The sequence below is a fragment of the Delphinapterus leucas genome, chromosome 6 (genome assembly GCF_059928025.1).
Source record: "Delphinapterus leucas isolate spDelLeu-1000000601 "Yukka" chromosome 6, BTC_Dleu_Yukka2, whole genome shotgun sequence".
NCBI lineage: Eukaryota > Metazoa > Chordata > Mammalia > Artiodactyla > Monodontidae > Delphinapterus > Delphinapterus leucas.
Window position 1 is genome coordinate 71268048 of NC_143134.1, and position 17118 is coordinate 71285165.

At 33.8% G+C, this 17118-nt stretch overlaps 1 protein-coding gene across 8 annotated transcripts in view; it reads left to right on the top strand.

The window, feature by feature from the left end:
• Positions 1-17118, top strand: part of RFX3 (regulatory factor X3) — a 294873-nt gene that overhangs the window by 214521 nt on the left and 63234 nt on the right. For all 8 annotated transcript variants that reach the window (XM_089913244.1, XM_089913246.1, XM_022573601.3 and 5 more), the window contains 2 exons: positions 6706-6887; positions 10410-10529. In XM_089913244.1, the coding sequence (XP_089769370.1) occupies positions 6706-6887; positions 10410-10529 (302 nt within the window). The remainder of the gene's footprint in view (positions 1-6705; positions 6888-10409; positions 10530-17118) is intronic.

Consider the following 17118-nt stretch of genomic DNA (forward strand, 5'->3'; position numbering starts at 1 on the left):
TTTTATGAACAATAATGTGGATATAAGAACATTTTTGTATATTTTTATTTGTTGGTTTTTTGAAACTTTTCAAATACGTTTTTTTTTCATTGTTATTCTCTTGTAAAATTCATGAAGTAATATTTAATGTTAATGAATGTGTGAATTAAGCTGCATAAACAACAGATACATGTTTGTTACTCTATGGCTTTGTACTTTTTATTACATAGCATGGCAACTCTTCCATACTGTTTGTAAGTCCCAGAGACATTTCAGCATATAGAGAGTGGGCATAAATGTTGCTAATGTAGTGATAATCTTTCTCTAAATATCTTGATTCACTTTTATTACACTTCTGAGGTACAGTTAAGCTTATTTAAAAGCAACACATTTATAGTCAAGTCTCTGGAAATACAAAGGATTCTAAAGATGGTTATAAACAGTGGAGAGGGGATCAGTGTTTTCTCCTGACCGGTCAGGTTTTCTTTCCACCTGAACCCATTAGAAGATCATGCTGTCTTTCTGTCCTTGGAAAATTAGCGATGCTCCTAATTTTTGTTAGATTTATCCAAGCAACTGGCATAAGCTACTACATGCATTCCAGTTGATAATCACCTGCTAAGGGTATTTTAAATTCTGTTAAAACCTAATTGATGATTTTCAGTTGTGTAGAAAAATTTTAGTGGCGAGGGTTTTTTTTAATTTAAATATGGCTAACAACTTAAATGTTAATAAGCTGTAAGTTATCTTTATCCCTTCCTATATAGCACATAATATAGAATCATTTGAGGTTTGTGGGATTCTTTGAAGTGGACATAAATTCAGCCTTATGATAATAGTTCCCTGAAATCAGTTTCTACAAAGGATCAATGTCATTAGGCAAAATTTAGGAGAAATTATCAATAATTTGTGTCCCATACTTACTAGTTTCCGAAGAGGGATCTTAGTCATGATTTTTGAGCTGAAAGTCTGTTGTCATTCTATTTTGCAATATGGAATAGATGGATTTTCTATTTTCTCTTTATATATTCGATTATTCACAATAATTTGGAAAATTCTTATTAAGATAAAATCAAATAAGTAATCCCCTGTTGGTATAATCCAACTTGATTTCTTTGTTTTTTACCTCTCTTTCTACACATTAGAAGATTGAGTGAGGGTATTAAATTTTATATCCCTTTTTCAACATATTCTTAAGAGTATTTTGTACTGCTGGTCTATTTTTATCATCATCATGCTCTTATCATCCAGGTCAAAAATGCATGTATAACTTGCCTATTTCATACCCAACATAGTGCCTTACCTGTGACTGAGTACAGCTACACTGAGTGCCATGTTCCCTTCTATTAACATTATTAACATAATGGCACTTATTCCAGTAGTAGCATTATATAGGCAGACAATAAATATTTATTGACAAGTGAAAATTCCAAGACAGTAAAGATTTTATATGTTTTATCCACTGATGCACCCCTGGTGCCTAGAACAGTGCCAGGTACATAGTAGGTGCTCACTAAATATTTGCTAAGTGAATAAATGTAAGAGACAAGTAATAGAAGGGAACAGACCTTATTTTGCCTTCAGTATTCTAAGTACCTTTGCCAATCATGTGTGCATTTATTTGGGGACTCACACGTGTATTCTTTGTTACCAAGTATGCTTCAATTAGGTGTATGTGTGAGCATTGTTGATAAGACAGTGGTCTCCCTGCACACCATTTGAGTGAAAGAATGTATGGCCGAGCTATCATTTCCCCGTGTACAACCTTTAGTTTTTTTTATTTAAATATTTTTATTTCTAAATTTTTTGGCATGTGAAGATGTTATGGGTAAATGATGTGTAGCCTGCCTAAATCAAATTAGAATATCTTAATTTTCTTCATTGCAGACTTAAGTTTATTTTATACTTCTTCTCAGTTGTAAATAATATAAATTGGCATTTAATGGTTATATTGTATCAAATTCGGGATATTTTAGATTATAAATTTAAATACAGAAACATTCTTAAATTAATTGTTCCCAAATTTCATGTAATGTTTTTCAGCTTGTGCATTTTTAAAATTCCATTTAAAGTATATAAAAAGCCTTAGGCATTTATTTTATATACCTTTTACTATCTAGTGAATAATGATTTTTGCTGGTTTTAGCTACTGAAATATATTCAGCTCAAAGCAAAACCTTGTTTTATGCTTACTTTCTCTTGACTTGGCTGTGCTGTAAATATAAGTTATGATGGAAATAAGACCTGTCAAAATGCACATCATCAGTGAACTGAACTTAAAATGAATCCTAATGGATAATAATCCATCTGGGGAAAAATGCCAATGTTACATTTAGATGTTAATTGGGGAATGCAATAATGTATATTTTTCTAATTTGTCAATCAGTATTTCCCTTTGGGACAAATAGGAACTGTTCATCTTCCTTAATCTACCCTGATTGATATAGATTAAATGCAAAGGTTGAAAGATGCAATTATCTTGGTTTCTACCCTTACGTGAATTTACATTAGTTCATTAGTAGAATAATCAGGTTTTAAATATAAAGGTTAAAAGTTCCTATGGTATTTCATGGGCTTTTAAAATCATAAATATAAACAAATATTTTATAAGACATCTTATAAAAGAGTAAAAGAAATAGCAATAGTTATTTCTAAATTACTAAATGTTAAGGGTATTGAATTAGTGTCCAAATACATTTTATAAAAGAGGAAATCCAAGGAAACAATATATCTTCTAATAGGCATGAACTTCCCTGGGGCAGCACGTGGAGTGTATACCTTCAGGTTACACTTAACTGCCAAGTTTCTCTTATAATAAAAATTAATCCTTTCTTATACTATGTTTTAGACTCAAAGATCTGACAGAATTTTATCACCGTGTCAAAACTCGAAGGTTAAATACTGGCATGTAGAATGCAGATTAATCCCCAGCTAAATCTCAAAATCTTATCTGGTAGCTCCTAAACCAATTTCCACTTACACAGTCAATTTGTGGGAGCACTACTCCTGGGTGTGCAGTTGTTGGCAGGCTTCCTAGTTGAAGCAGTCATGGCTGCAGCAGAGCCGCCTCCATCCTTCAGGGCTTTTACCTCCGCTTGACCTCCTGCCCTTCCCAAGTGATCTCCAGGCTTCTGGGAAGGAATAAGAGTTCCTCCTCCTGCAAGCAAAGGGCAGGGAACAAAGTGTAGCTTTGCTACTGTAAAAGTGATAGTCACTAGAATACCTGCATACCCACTCTTGTGGAATTTTTCAAACCAGCTAATGATTTTATATATATATATATATATATATATATATATATATATATATATATACATATGTATGTAAATATGTATACACATATGTGTGTGTGTACACACACAGACACACAAATACATATTACAGATAAACTCAGATTTTTAAAAACTGGATTAGAAATGAAGAAAAACCTTTAAGAATGTAAAATTATGTAAGAAGAACAATCAGTTTGCAAAAGAGCCAGTCCAGATTCTGTGACTTGCTTAGCCACTTCAGAGGACCATGTGGCCAATCCAATAAAAACTTCGTTTTCTCCAGGTTATTCACTGGGGGCTTGAGTAATATTATTCAGGCTTATGAGTATTTTATTTTTTTATTTTTATTTATTTTATTTTATTATTATTATTTTTTTTTTGCGGCACGCGGGCCTCTCACTGTTGTGGCCTCTCCCGCTGCGGAGCAGAGGCTCCGGACGCGTAGGCTCGGCGGCCATGGCTCACGGGCCCAGCCGCTTCGCGGCATGTGGGATCTTCCCGGACCGGGGCACGAACCCGTGTCCCCTGTATCGCCAGGCGGACGGACTCTCAACCATTGCGCCACCAGGGAAGCCCTGGATCATGAGATATTAATAAACTCTCATTTTTAGATATTTGTCTTTACTTTTAAGTAATTAAATATTGCAAGGTAAACAGTTAAGGCAGTTTACAGAAATTTTTAAGTTGTATCTGATTAATTAAACAAATTATTTTCATTTGATTTATATCTTATTAAAAGTATTTTACATCAGATCTATTTTATTATTTGTATACTTTTGGTTATAAAGTTCACATTATGAAATTGATTATTTTTCCATTTCTGAAAAAAAAAGCCCTTTAAATTAACGTTTCGTATATAGATATATGTTCTGTTCATTAGCAAAGGAAGAAATATTTGATTTTTTATTGATTTTTATTTTTTGTTAAGAAATATACCATTTTGGCTTTGACAATATGCCTTATTATTTGAGGATACATAGACATACATACAAACATATCTGTGACATTTTTAACTTACTGGCATTGTTCGATGCTTGTGGATGTGGGCACTTCATTAGTTCAGTTGCAAAATATTACTGTTTTTCAAAAAATACTTATAGCTTTTATATGCTTGCCCATTTTATGGTGTTTTTAAAAAATATTCCTTGATCTCAAGGGATTAAATTCCTCATAGAATATTCCTTTCTATATTCTGTATTTCAATATTCTTTATTTCTATATTCTTTATATATTTAGAATACCAATGGAAGGCTCTATCTAGTATATGTACACAAAACAAGAGCCATCATTTGTGTGCAGTATGGTTCACTAGAGCTGCCCTAACACCATTCAAATGAGGAAACAATGCTTTCAGATCCCAGTCATCTTACTGAGGCACGTGGATGAAATATGTGAGGCAGGTTTGCTTTGCCACATTTTATGTGTCGTCTCTGTCAGTTGTTTCATAATCAACAAAGTCTTAAAATTTCAAAAGGAACACTAGAGACATACTGACCCACTGTTGTAGGCAGAATACTAGTCTGAGCCTTTATAACTGGATTTTCCAATCAGTTTACCACCTCTCTTTACACTAAATGAATATGTATATGTGAACTTATTCTATGTGTCATGTAGAGTACTCAGAAATCATGTGTGAATGCCTCTGGAAAACTTGTTTACTGACAGTAAGGTTACGGATGATTCATATGAAAAGAATTTTTTTTGACCTGTAAATTTTTTGGCCATTATAAAAAGGAATGTTTATTTTGTGTAACCTTTTAAAAATTTCATAGAGGAGCGTTGTATATGTTCAGAGGCAATAGGTATATTTAAATGTATTCATATGCATATGTGGTTCATAGAGAACCTAAAGGCTTCCTGACCAGAACATTAATTTTATTTTTATTTTTAAAACTACTCTGCTCTGTCTTATAGGCTTGGTGGCCATATTTTCTAAGCCAACATCAAGTATAGGTTAATGACATGTTTAATTACATAAATATCCTGTAGGAATATTTGAAATTAAAATTGTTCTGGAAAATTCAGCTGTCACGGTTAAAGAAAATAATTCTGACAATGTTTTTAATGGATTTTCTTATTAGGAGTCTGAAAGTGTAGGTTCTAAGCTTGATCACAGATCTTAAAATATGTAAGCAAAATGGAGAAATGCTTTAGTTTGAGTGTTCTTATTATCATTTTTAGTATGTGACTGTAAATTCCTGGAGGACAGGAGTGAGGTCACATTCATTTTTACATCCATAGGAGCCTAGCACATTGCCTGACTGATAGTTGATGCTCAGTAAAGGAATTCTTTTCCTTCCATAACTTACATTTAACTTGAATTGCATGTAGAATATCACCTTTTTATCACACCTTCTGTATATGGCATGGAAATTTGGTTGAGACAAGTAATGTGACACATATGCTGCTTTTGTAGAAATAATAACTGGTATGCAAGTAATCAGGAAAGTGTGTTGGAAACCAGATCAAGCACTGAGACGGTGTATGTATGGCCTTAAGAAAGTCATTTAAACCTATTTCAGTTCTCCTTTTATAAATAAACAATGAACAGATTGATAATTTAATTTTTCTAATGTTGAAACTCAGTACTATATACATAAATTAGATTTTTCTAAAAATTTCCTGCACATTATGTACTTTACAGATTATTTTTTAAAAATTCAGAGAGGACAACATAAAACTTTAAAATGTGAACTATATATTGAGAAAACATTGCTTTACCAACTACCATTGTAGTATGTCTTCCAAAATTATGAAAAAACATAGCTTTGAGGTAGAAAAACTCAAATGATTGTAGTAAATTATTCCTTTTCATTACACATATTTTTTTAAACCAGTCTCTAGGGAGTTTCTTTCTTTCTGGGGAAGAAAAGACTGAAATTTTTCCTTACTGCTTGTAGAATTTGTCCCAGTGGATAATACCATTATTGTATTATCTTGTATAAGTAAATTGGATAAATAAATTAGAATTCTATAAAAGTGAATAGAACCTTAGTGTAAATAATTGTACAAGGCAGCCTGCTGTTCATGTGTTGTAACAAACCAACACTAAAGACATATTATGTGCCACGCTGCCAGGCTTGGTAACATGTTTTTTTTTCTGTACAATTATAAATTATATTTATAACCAGTTAATGGGATTATTTGAGTTCCTTGAAAAGGTATTTGTCTCCAAAATAGCAATCAATACAAGGAAAATTAGTATGTCTTTATATGTGCTTGAATGTTTGAAGGAATGGACATTGTCTGAGGTCAATAAATGACGGTCAGCTATTTACACTTCTGAGACTTTTCAAAGTCAGATTACACAGTCCTCTGAATTACAACAGTTTACCTATTACATGGCTTGAGGAAGATCTTCTGAGTGTTTCTGTGTATTACAGTTGCAGTGTCTTAGAGACGTTTTGGTGAATGATTTGGTTTCTCTGTGTTTACCCTGTCTTGTTTATACTAGCTCCAGTGGCTGTTGGACAATTACGAGACAGCAGAAGGAGTGAGCCTTCCCAGAAGCACTCTTTACAACCACTACCTACGACACTGTCAGGAACACAAACTGGACCCAGTCAATGCTGCTTCTTTTGGAAAACTTATAAGGTCAATTTTTATGGGGCTACGAACCAGGAGATTGGGAACCAGGTTAGTACTAAAAATAATATCATAAACTAATCTCTCTTTTTTAAACTATAGCTTTAAACAATATAGTTCAGTATATTGTTTGGGCAAAAGTACTTGATTACAGATAACATATAAAGAAAAACTAAAGAATTAGCTCAGTTTATAAAATCCCCCAGGAAAAGGAAAGGTCATTATTCACTGAAAACTGCCATTCCAGTATGACGCATTGTCCTACTAAACATCGACAGAGTAAACAAAGCTTTGAGAAAAACTGATTCTCAAATCACATAGAAATGAGCAGACCAAGCTATTAATGGAAGATTTATATATGATACTTTAAAAATTAGTGTATATCACTATCTTCTCTTTTGAAAAATAACTGTACTAAAGATGATGAGTAAAGTGACAAAGTTAAGGGGAAAACTGTGTATGTCTTGACTTGCAAAATTACATTGAAATGTCTTTATAAAAAACTCCTCTATTTGCATAGAGTAAAAATTAAAGCTGAGTTTTTCATTTCATTTCTGGAGACCAATTAAAAATAATTTAGTGAACTTGCAGATTTGAGGTGTTTGAAGCTCTCAGTTAATGACCTGGTCCTTTTTAACTTCTTATTGGCCTTTTTAAAACTCTTGATTGTGAAGCCAATCATCTATGGAAGTAAAAATATAGTATAGTTCCATTGCAGAGAAACTAGTAATGTGAAGAAGACTTAACTTTCTCTGTTCCCTTCCTTTGTAAATAGATATGAGTGTTTTTACTAATCAAAATATGCTGAAAATAATACTTAGAACTATAGAGCTTCATTTTTGCCTTTCTATAATTTTTACAAGTTATCATAACAAATATTTTGAATAGCTGAGCAGAATGATATGGATGTTTTTGATTTCCTAAATCTTATAAAATCCATATTTAGAAGTATAAAAATAAAGATCCTATACTGTATATGACAGATGATATACCTTTAATGAGTTATAAGTCACAGCCTCATAGTATTCTAGTAAAGCTTTTTAAATATTCTTAATAAAATAAACAGCCTCAGTAATTGACTTCACTATAAATTTATACAAAAAAAAAAGGAGTGTGGCCATTTTATGATATTTACAAGGTCTGTATGTAGTCAAAGTGTGAATATTAAGTGATTGTACAGCTTTCAGATTGCTGGAGGTTCGGTTCTCTCATAAATGTATTTTCTTCTATCTGTACTTCAAAGGATAGTATATTTTAAACTGAAGAATATGATTGTTTATTTGGAGTAAAGAAACTAGCTTCCAGTTCCTTGGAAAAACCTTCTTGTTTCGCTAGTATTTTTTTCCCCAGAACCAGGAAAATCATTATTTGGGGACCTAACCTACTATATCCTAGCTGATGGCTCAGTAGTTATGCATGCTGTGCCAATATTTTGAATCTCTGGGCTTTATTCAGCATTGTAATAGCTGTATTGTTGTGCCCGTTTTGTTACTGAAAGGGATTTCAATGGATCCTATTTTGAGGCTCCATTCAAACCTTGAAACACATCTTTAAAATAGAAACGGACAAAACTGGGGTTGTTTGGGTTTGTGAATGAGTAGAATCCATACTATATGCTCTATAAGTACATATTGCAATATTGCAGCTTTTTCTTTCTGATGTTCTTTACTTCCCCCTCTCACTATGTAGCAGTTGTGTATCGTGTTCCTTTTAAAATTGTATGTAGTCTTGTAATTAGAGATGGAAAACAAAGCCTAGAAGAATAAGGAGAAAAGAAATCCTAGGGAGAAAGTTTTAACAAATGCTGTGTTATGAAGCTAGCAGAACTCTAATGTAGAAAAACTGACAATGATAGGGGTGAAGTGCCAGAGGTTCTTTCTACCATGGAAACTGTTTTAGCATTCATTCTACTCCTCACCCAGGGAACAGAAAGAAAATCAGTATAAATCATGAGGCAAACCAACTCAGATTTTTTTTAAGTAAACCATAAACTGTTATTTATCCATCAATAAGATTATCTGGTGAATTCATTAAAACCAGAACCAAACTTCTGGTCAAGTTTCTGGAGCTAAGTAAAAGATAAGTAATATCACCATGTTTCTAAACAAAGGTAAATCAAAAGGTAGCTTTTGTTACATCCCATCTCCAAATTAAGTTTAAACAAAGAAGACCATGGAACATACTGATTTCCCCCAACCATCTTCAGTGGAATAGAAAGATCCGCCTCTCCTCCAACCCATCCAAGATTCCAATTTATAGGAAACTGGAGAGAAACTAGGTACTTTGTGTATTTTGGGGTCTCACAAGAGAGATGTGATTTTACTTTGTATCTTTGTCATTGGCTACTCCCTCCTGTTCTCCAGTTTGTATGGGAACAGTTTCTGGTATTTTTTGTTTTTGTTTTTTTGCTGTATTCTACAGTGGATCTTGGAGGCAAGATCTAATGTCTGCAAGTGGAAGGCATTAAGTTTTCATACTGGTTTATTTTGCTGAAACTATGTAGGTATTCAAATGCCCTATGTTTTTTAAACTAGCAATATTATTTATATAATAGATTTTAATGTCTTTTCAAATATATAGGATTCATCTAACGTGTGTTCTTCAACCTTGGAAGTAAAATTCTGTTTTATTTTTATATAAAATATTGAATCCACACTCCACTTGCATTTCTTCTTGTAAATGAAAGAAAAAGTTGGAAAGAACACTGATGTCTTGCTATATATAGACTTGAGAAAAACTACTATTTTCTCTTTGCAAAAATTTACATGTTTAAAATGTTATTTTTGCAAGAATTTGCAAATTTCATTCAGAGTAAAACTTTGTCATTTCTAACAAATATGGTCTTTCTCATGAACATGAGGAAGTTGTGACATTTTTTATCTAGATGGAAATTTGCCATTTTCACCGAGAAATTTCCCCGTGTCTGTTGTGACACATCTTATTCAGCTTGAAAAACTGATACGAATCCACAAAAACAGAGACTAATAAAATATGCTTTGAAATCAATAGATTAAACGCCTGCTTCTTTTTTAGGTTTCAAAATATTAAATAATAGACTTTACAACATCTTGTATCAATGAAGTTATCTTAGTCATCCCTGCAGTAATAGAATTAGAAAAATACAGGACTTCTCCAAGACAGTAGAATTAAGATTTTTTTCTCTTTGTTCTGCATAACCATTTGATAATAAATTCCTAGTTGGTGTGCAACCCTTTATCCTGTTAATGAATATCCTGTTAATCTAATCTTCTAAATTATAGTTAAAATATAAAGTTGAAAATAAAATGTAACTTAAATCGAGCAAATGGATTCTGACTAATATTTAAGCAAAAGTTTATAAGGAAAGATTTTTCTTAGGGCCTTGAATTGATTGATTCAGAATCTTATTTTGATTCTTCACATGTAGCCACCATAAAAATATACAGGTGTCCAGAACAGGTAAATCATAAATATATAACATTAATATTTTGCCTTTATCTAATTTTTCCAAATATGAAATTAAATGGACATCCTGTATGATTAATATTGACTTGACTGACTTTTTGTGTCTCTGTTTATTGTTCTTTTATGAAGAGGAAACTCCAAGTACCATTACTATGGGATTCGTGTCAAGCCAGATTCCCCTCTTAATCGTCTGCAAGAAGACATGCAGTATATGGCTATGAGACAACAACCCATGCAACAGAAACAAAGGTAGACTCTGGAATTATCATTGACATGTCAAAGCTATGTATTTCTTTAGATGTTCTATCTCCTTTTTTCTGAACAAGCAGAACAATTACCTAAGTGTGCAAGAATGTCGCTATTGCTGGTATGCTTTCACTACAGACAGTTCTCAAATATGATTTAGAATTTCATTCTATTTTCCAAATCTTTCACAATTACTTACCGGACAGCGTGTTTGTCGCCTTTAAGTAAATGTGACATCCCAAACTATTCAGATAAGGAAACTAAACACAAACTGTAAGGAGCATCTGGAGAAACTTGTCAGTATTCATGAGCTTCTTACTTGTTAATCTGCATATCCTGCAGGTCATTCTTTTTGACAGTGTAAATTCTTGCAGAATGTTTGGGACATCTTACATTTTCTTTGACTCCAACTTTCCTAGATGTATAATTGTAGATATTAGAGCTATAAAAGATCTTAAGCATTCATGAATGGATGGATGGATGGATGAATGGATGGATGAATAGAATCATAGATCTTAGAATTGAAAAATATATCAGTCTAGTCTGGCCCCTCAGCCTTGTGGCATTCAAAGCATGAAGACCCCTGTTTTTTCAGATAAATCCCAGAGAGGTTAAATGATTTGTACAAGCCCATAATGCTGCTACATAGCCAAGGGCCTTCTGTCTCATGTGACTTATATCACAGTTTGGAGTAAAGTGAAAAATCTTTCCCTCTTTACCAGTATAGCTCAACCATGACAGTAGCTACAGTTTTTCTTTTCAATTGAACATGCAAAATTAGGTAGGAGAAAGGAGGACTGCACCTGGTGCAGTTGGCCTAATCCATTGATCAGTCTCCCTAAGCCATTGATCTGGGATGGTGAGTCACTGTGTGGTGAGATCTCCTGCACATCATACTAGCTTAATCAGAACCTTAGTTCCAAGTAGCTGCTGGAGAAGAAAGTATATCACACAGTAGTCCTTTATCTGTTTAGTCAGCAAGCACCAATTGAGTCTCTACCATGTGCTAGGCCCTGTGTGCAGAGATAAGACACAGTCCTTACCTTTGAGGAGTTAAGAAATTAGATGAGAAGGCACATGGGAATTTTTTTTTTAAGTAATACAACCTAAGAAATGCTAAAACAAAGCTTTGGTCAAGGAACTATTGGAGTACTTTGCTGAACTATTTCAGCAAAGTCTGGGAGAGGGAGGATTGGGAAGTTTCACAGAGAAAGTGCTATTTGAGTAGGGAATTAGAGGGATCAGAAAAAGAGAGGAACATTCAGGCAGAGGGAATGTAAACAAAATCACCACCGAGAGGGTCCATGATGTCTTTGGTGAATGCACTCTGATCTGGTGAGGTTGATATTGCAGGAGAAGAATTGAGAAGAAGATTGGGTACTTTAATGGGAGATGAGATTTTAAAAGTAGTTTGGATCATACATAGATGAAGGGATTTGGTTGTATATGAAGCTAATGAGTTTGTTCTTTGTGCTTAGATACTGTGCAAGTCTTCAAAGACTTGCTTCCAAGCAAAACAATGACACTTTCACATTTTTTCTAGAGAGATTACTTTTTGATTTGGGGCAAGACATATTTAGTGGGAAGAGACTGGAAATAAAGACACTTGTTAAGTGGCTTTAACACAGTCATAATTTCTAGTGAGAGTACTGCAAGACTGAAGAGTCAGTTCAAGATTGGCTATTATATAAATTATTATGTTTTCTCAAACTTATTTTTTAAATTGCTGATTCCTGTTTTTTGAGGTATAGTCAGTGAAATATACTAAGAAGGGCTCTGGGGAAAAAAAGCCATAAAACAGTCCCTTGTATAGTTGGAGACAGAGTTTGTGTGAATTGAAATAAACTGTTGTTGTCATGAGTTACCATTATTGTTTCCACCTGTTAGTGGCAATACCATAGCTTTTACTTTCTGGTGTGGTCTCTGCGCTCATGCATAGCAGTACTACACATTGGAGATGTTGGTGCAATAAAGAAAAAAAAGATTAATTCAAAAATAATATATACTCAAACTTAAATATGAACAATACCTTGGTAAATTGCACTCAAGACAGCTGAAACTTACTTCGTCCAGTGATTTCACTGCAAAGAATCCTAGCAAGTTTTCATGGAAATGGAAACCTTCAAGAGACATTCTTTATACAAAGCCTGGGTTAGGTAAGCAAGACCAAGGAATTACAAAGGTCTCCTTATGAAACAAATTTCAGGGCTATAAAGATTGATGAGCCATGAAAACCCTGCAATATAAGTATTATTGCTTTTAGAATTAGACATAATATGGTTGTATTTAAAAAGTGATATAAAATTCTCAGTAATATTCATAAATTGTACCGACTTTAGTTTCTTATAATGTTTGCTTTCTTATGAAATAAGAATGTTAGAGAACCAAAGCACTGAAGCTTCCTTTAATTTGTTGTTGTTGTTTTTTAATGGTACAATTTTGGATTATGGACAGTTGCTCTTGGAATGGTGTCTTGGATAACTGCTTGCATTGTTAGTGTTATCAACTTCACCAGCCCCTCACTGGGATTAGGACAGAGGGAGGTTTCTGTTGTCTCTTTGAAGGATTATATCACTGGCAACATTGATAGGCCTTAAGTGAAGCCAGTTACCGCATTTAGAGGAAACACTTGGACAGGAGAGGAAAAGTGTCTCTTCCTGAGTCTGGATTCAAGGGTTAAGAGTATTTGTTGAAAACAATGAAAAAGGGACTCATTGTACTGTTTGTTTTATGGCTTATAAAATAAGGTGATTCCAAAACTCAAATGATTCTACTGAATATATTAAATTTCACATAAGAAGAGCCTGCCATTCTCCTGTTAAAGTACAAGTGACATTTGAAAGGTTTAAAATATTTTATACTAGTATTTAATATTTTGGAATATTCAAATTGTTTAAATGCCTCAAGGTTTTTTGTATACATCTATATGTGCACATCTTCCATAGTATAAATGTACATGCTTCACCTGTTCCTATAGTAAGAAAATTCAATTATATGCAGTGATTATTTTATCAAATAAAAATTTGTACATTTTTTCTGATAAGTTTGGAACCATTGTAGTTGTAGCATTAATGATGGTTATTGTTTTGCATAGCTTTATAATTTTTAGAGCTCCTTTACATACAATATCTCATTTGAAGCTTTGATAGGGTAGTAGAGGAAATTTCCCCTTATCTACAAATCAGATTCCCAGCAACACCACCATATGGGAACATAACCATGAGTCTGGAAATAAATGGAAACAGCTTCTGACTGTAAAACAGATGTCACAGAGCCCTTAGTTTAGCTTAATTGAAAAGATGAAGCCATCCTCAAGTCATTTACCTAAAATAAAGGAGCAGATTAGAGCCCACTTGATTCATAGGCAATCATGAGATATAACAGCTGGCAGGAGGAAATATAAGTAGACTAGGGTCTTCGATTCACTTTTGGGTTACTCAGCTCAGCAGTCTGTATATATTCAGTGGAAGGACACATAGACCTAGGCATTCCAGTAGGCCCTTTAAGTATCACTATAGTGGCTAAAATCTAGTCTAACACAGTGTAATAACTATTTGGCATGTTGATGACATTATAGGTAATCAAGAAGAGGTTAACTACCCTGGTTAAGGAAACAGGAGAATGTGTAATAGTTGGTTTCTTTTAATACCTTCTGTTGAAAATATTTCATGTGAAAATAACTTCTGCACTTAAATGAGGTAGTCTTCAGTTTTCAAGGAAATTCACTTATGGACTAATTTGCTTACCCTAATTTAGACAATAAATAAATTAGGTTATTATAGAGCAAAAAGGAGATGAGTAATTTTCAGCTTTACAAACTAAGTAAAAATGTTTGCAGCAGTTTATTTCTAATATTTAAAAGAAGCACTCAGAGAGTGTTGGCACATGTATGTCAGCTATTCTTCCAAATCCTAGTAGCAAAAGTGGTGGAATAGAGCCAAGTGTGTTTGACAATGTGCTTGGCTGTGTTTGATCCCAGTAGCCATTCTCAAAGTATTAAACTGCATATATCATTCCTTCGACAAATACATAACAATCAATGGTTGCATATAGAATATGTCCATCACAACTAAAAGAGAATTCACAGAGTCATAGAAGTTAGAGCTGGAAGGGGGAGGTCACCTAGCGCACCTCATCCTCTTGATGAGAAAACCGAAGTCCATAAAGGATAGATAATGTATCCATGATAATATAGAAACCAGGACAAGAAACCAGTCCTCTTGTCTTTGTTCTTATAAGAATTCCGTCCTTGAAGAGGTAATATAACCCAAAGAGAAATGTGCACATGTAATAAAATTTAAGGGGAAAATCACACTTGAGTATATCCTAAATAAGTGAGGAAATGTGCCACTTTCTGCCTCTGTGAATGGTCTTTTCATAGGAATTGGATTCTGTGAAAGAAGAAACCTTTGTGGCACTGAGGAGAGGAAAATAGAGGCCATTGGAGAGATGGGACAGCAAGGCTAGTTGGCTGTAGACAGATGTGAAAGCATGCGTGTTCCTAAGGAGTGAGGACAAGAATCTTTGTCATTTGAAGACCTTTCTTAATATAGTTTCATAGATTAGTGGAATGAACCTTATATTTAAAGGTGGGAAATAGGGATTTGAATACAGGCTGCTTTGGCACTTCAGTGTGTGTGACTGAACTTCACTGAACCTCAGTTTCTTCATCTGCAAAATGGAAATAATAATAGACTACCTCAAAGATTTTTTTGAAGTTCAAGTGGAAAAAAGTATATAAAGGGCTTTATAACCAGAAATATCCAAGTGATAGGATAAAATAATAATTATTATCATTATTATACCATATGCACTAGAGAAAATATTTCTTTAGAAAATACTTCTTTAAGAATAAGGCTGTTTTGGAGAAGAATGAAGCCTGGCAGTTGGGCAAGTTTGGCTTCCATTTCTTTGTACCTCCAGGCCTGTGGTTTCCAGGCCTGTGATTGATGTTAATAGTTTACAATTCCTCTCCTGGCCATAAATTCCCTGGGGTCATTACAGAGATAAGCGTCTAGGGCTGGTAAATTGCTCTGAGGCAGCTGAGGGTGGCAGGAGGGCAGGAGTCTTTAGTGGGAGGATGATCATGTATCTGCATTTGGCTTTTAGGAGACAAACAAGGAATCTTGGCACTGAGGTATTTAATGTTCACTGCCACTGCAGCGAGTCCTTGCTGTAAATATATTTTCCATTGAAGATGGGAGAATCATAAATAATCACATTCAGTAATTATTAAGTATAGTAATTCATGTAAAGTTTGTTACTACTAACAGTTCCCACTTATCCTTCTGATGAATATTTATTGAACTTGTAAATTGTTCATCAATAAGCACTTTATGTGCAAGATCTCATTTGGCAATTATATCGTTATCTACTGATACGGAAACTGAGGCTCATTTAATTTTACTGTATGCAAGAAGCTAATTTATTTTTTCCTAGATAGAGCTTCAGATGCCCTTTTTCGTTTTTGTTGCTGTCTTGACATCAGGTGGAGTCAGGTTGTCATTCTCCAAATAAAGGAAGAGTGAGAACATTCCTGTAGGATCAGTTTAACAGAAAGGACCAGCTGTAGACAAAAGAAGTATCCTAAAGGTGTCATACATACTTGTAGCAAGAATATATCAGTTCTATACAGTTAACCCTAAATTACCTACGCTAGGAGAACTCAATGAAGAAATTCATGAGATAAGGGTATCTTATTTGCCTCTTTCAACACCTAGGAGAGCAGTAAGCACATTGTCATTTGTGAAATGAATGAATGATCCATAGACTTCTATTTCAGCCAGCAGCTTCAGCCTCTTCCCTTTCCTACCTCTCCCACATTTCCTACTAAAACTGATGCAATTGATACAAATACCCCCATTTGAATTTAATTTTTCCTCCTATCCTTTCCCAATTATAGATGTAGAGCTAATGACAAGACAAATACTGTGAGAGCCACCAAGGATTGAAGAGATGTAATAACTATCATTAACCAGCAGGGTTGATGTTAGAAGTTGTTTAGATATAGAAGTATTCAGTGTGACATCAAGGAGTTCATTACTATTCTGAAAAGATTTTCTTCTGATCTGTTCATGTTTATATCATTTAGTTCATTTCAGACCTCAGATCATCTAAAACTTTTCTGGGACAATTTTTCCAAAGAGAATCTCAAGATTCCAGTAGAAAATTTTAACCTTTTGTCCCGATTATCATGCAAATCAAATGATTGTGTACCTTCTAGACTTATAAACATAATAATGACTCTAAATGCCTGTACAGCTCAGATTTTGCATCTTTCATGTGCATTTTTCACCTGATTCAAAGGTAGTTTTACAAATGTTTCATTTAGTCTGTTGAAAATCCTTCCACCTGCCACTGTTAGTTGAATGTGATGGTAACTATATACCATTCTTTGCCTTCCATTGGACTCCTTCAGTGTCTTTATGTGTGATATTATTGACAGAATTAGATATTATTTTACAGTAGAGTTACAGCTGTCCAAGTTCTAAATAACAGCTATGACTAACCCCATGGGGGAAGATTCCTAATAATTTTCCAAGTTTCTGTGTTAGTGACAGGTTTCATGCATACGCTCAGCTATTAAAGTATT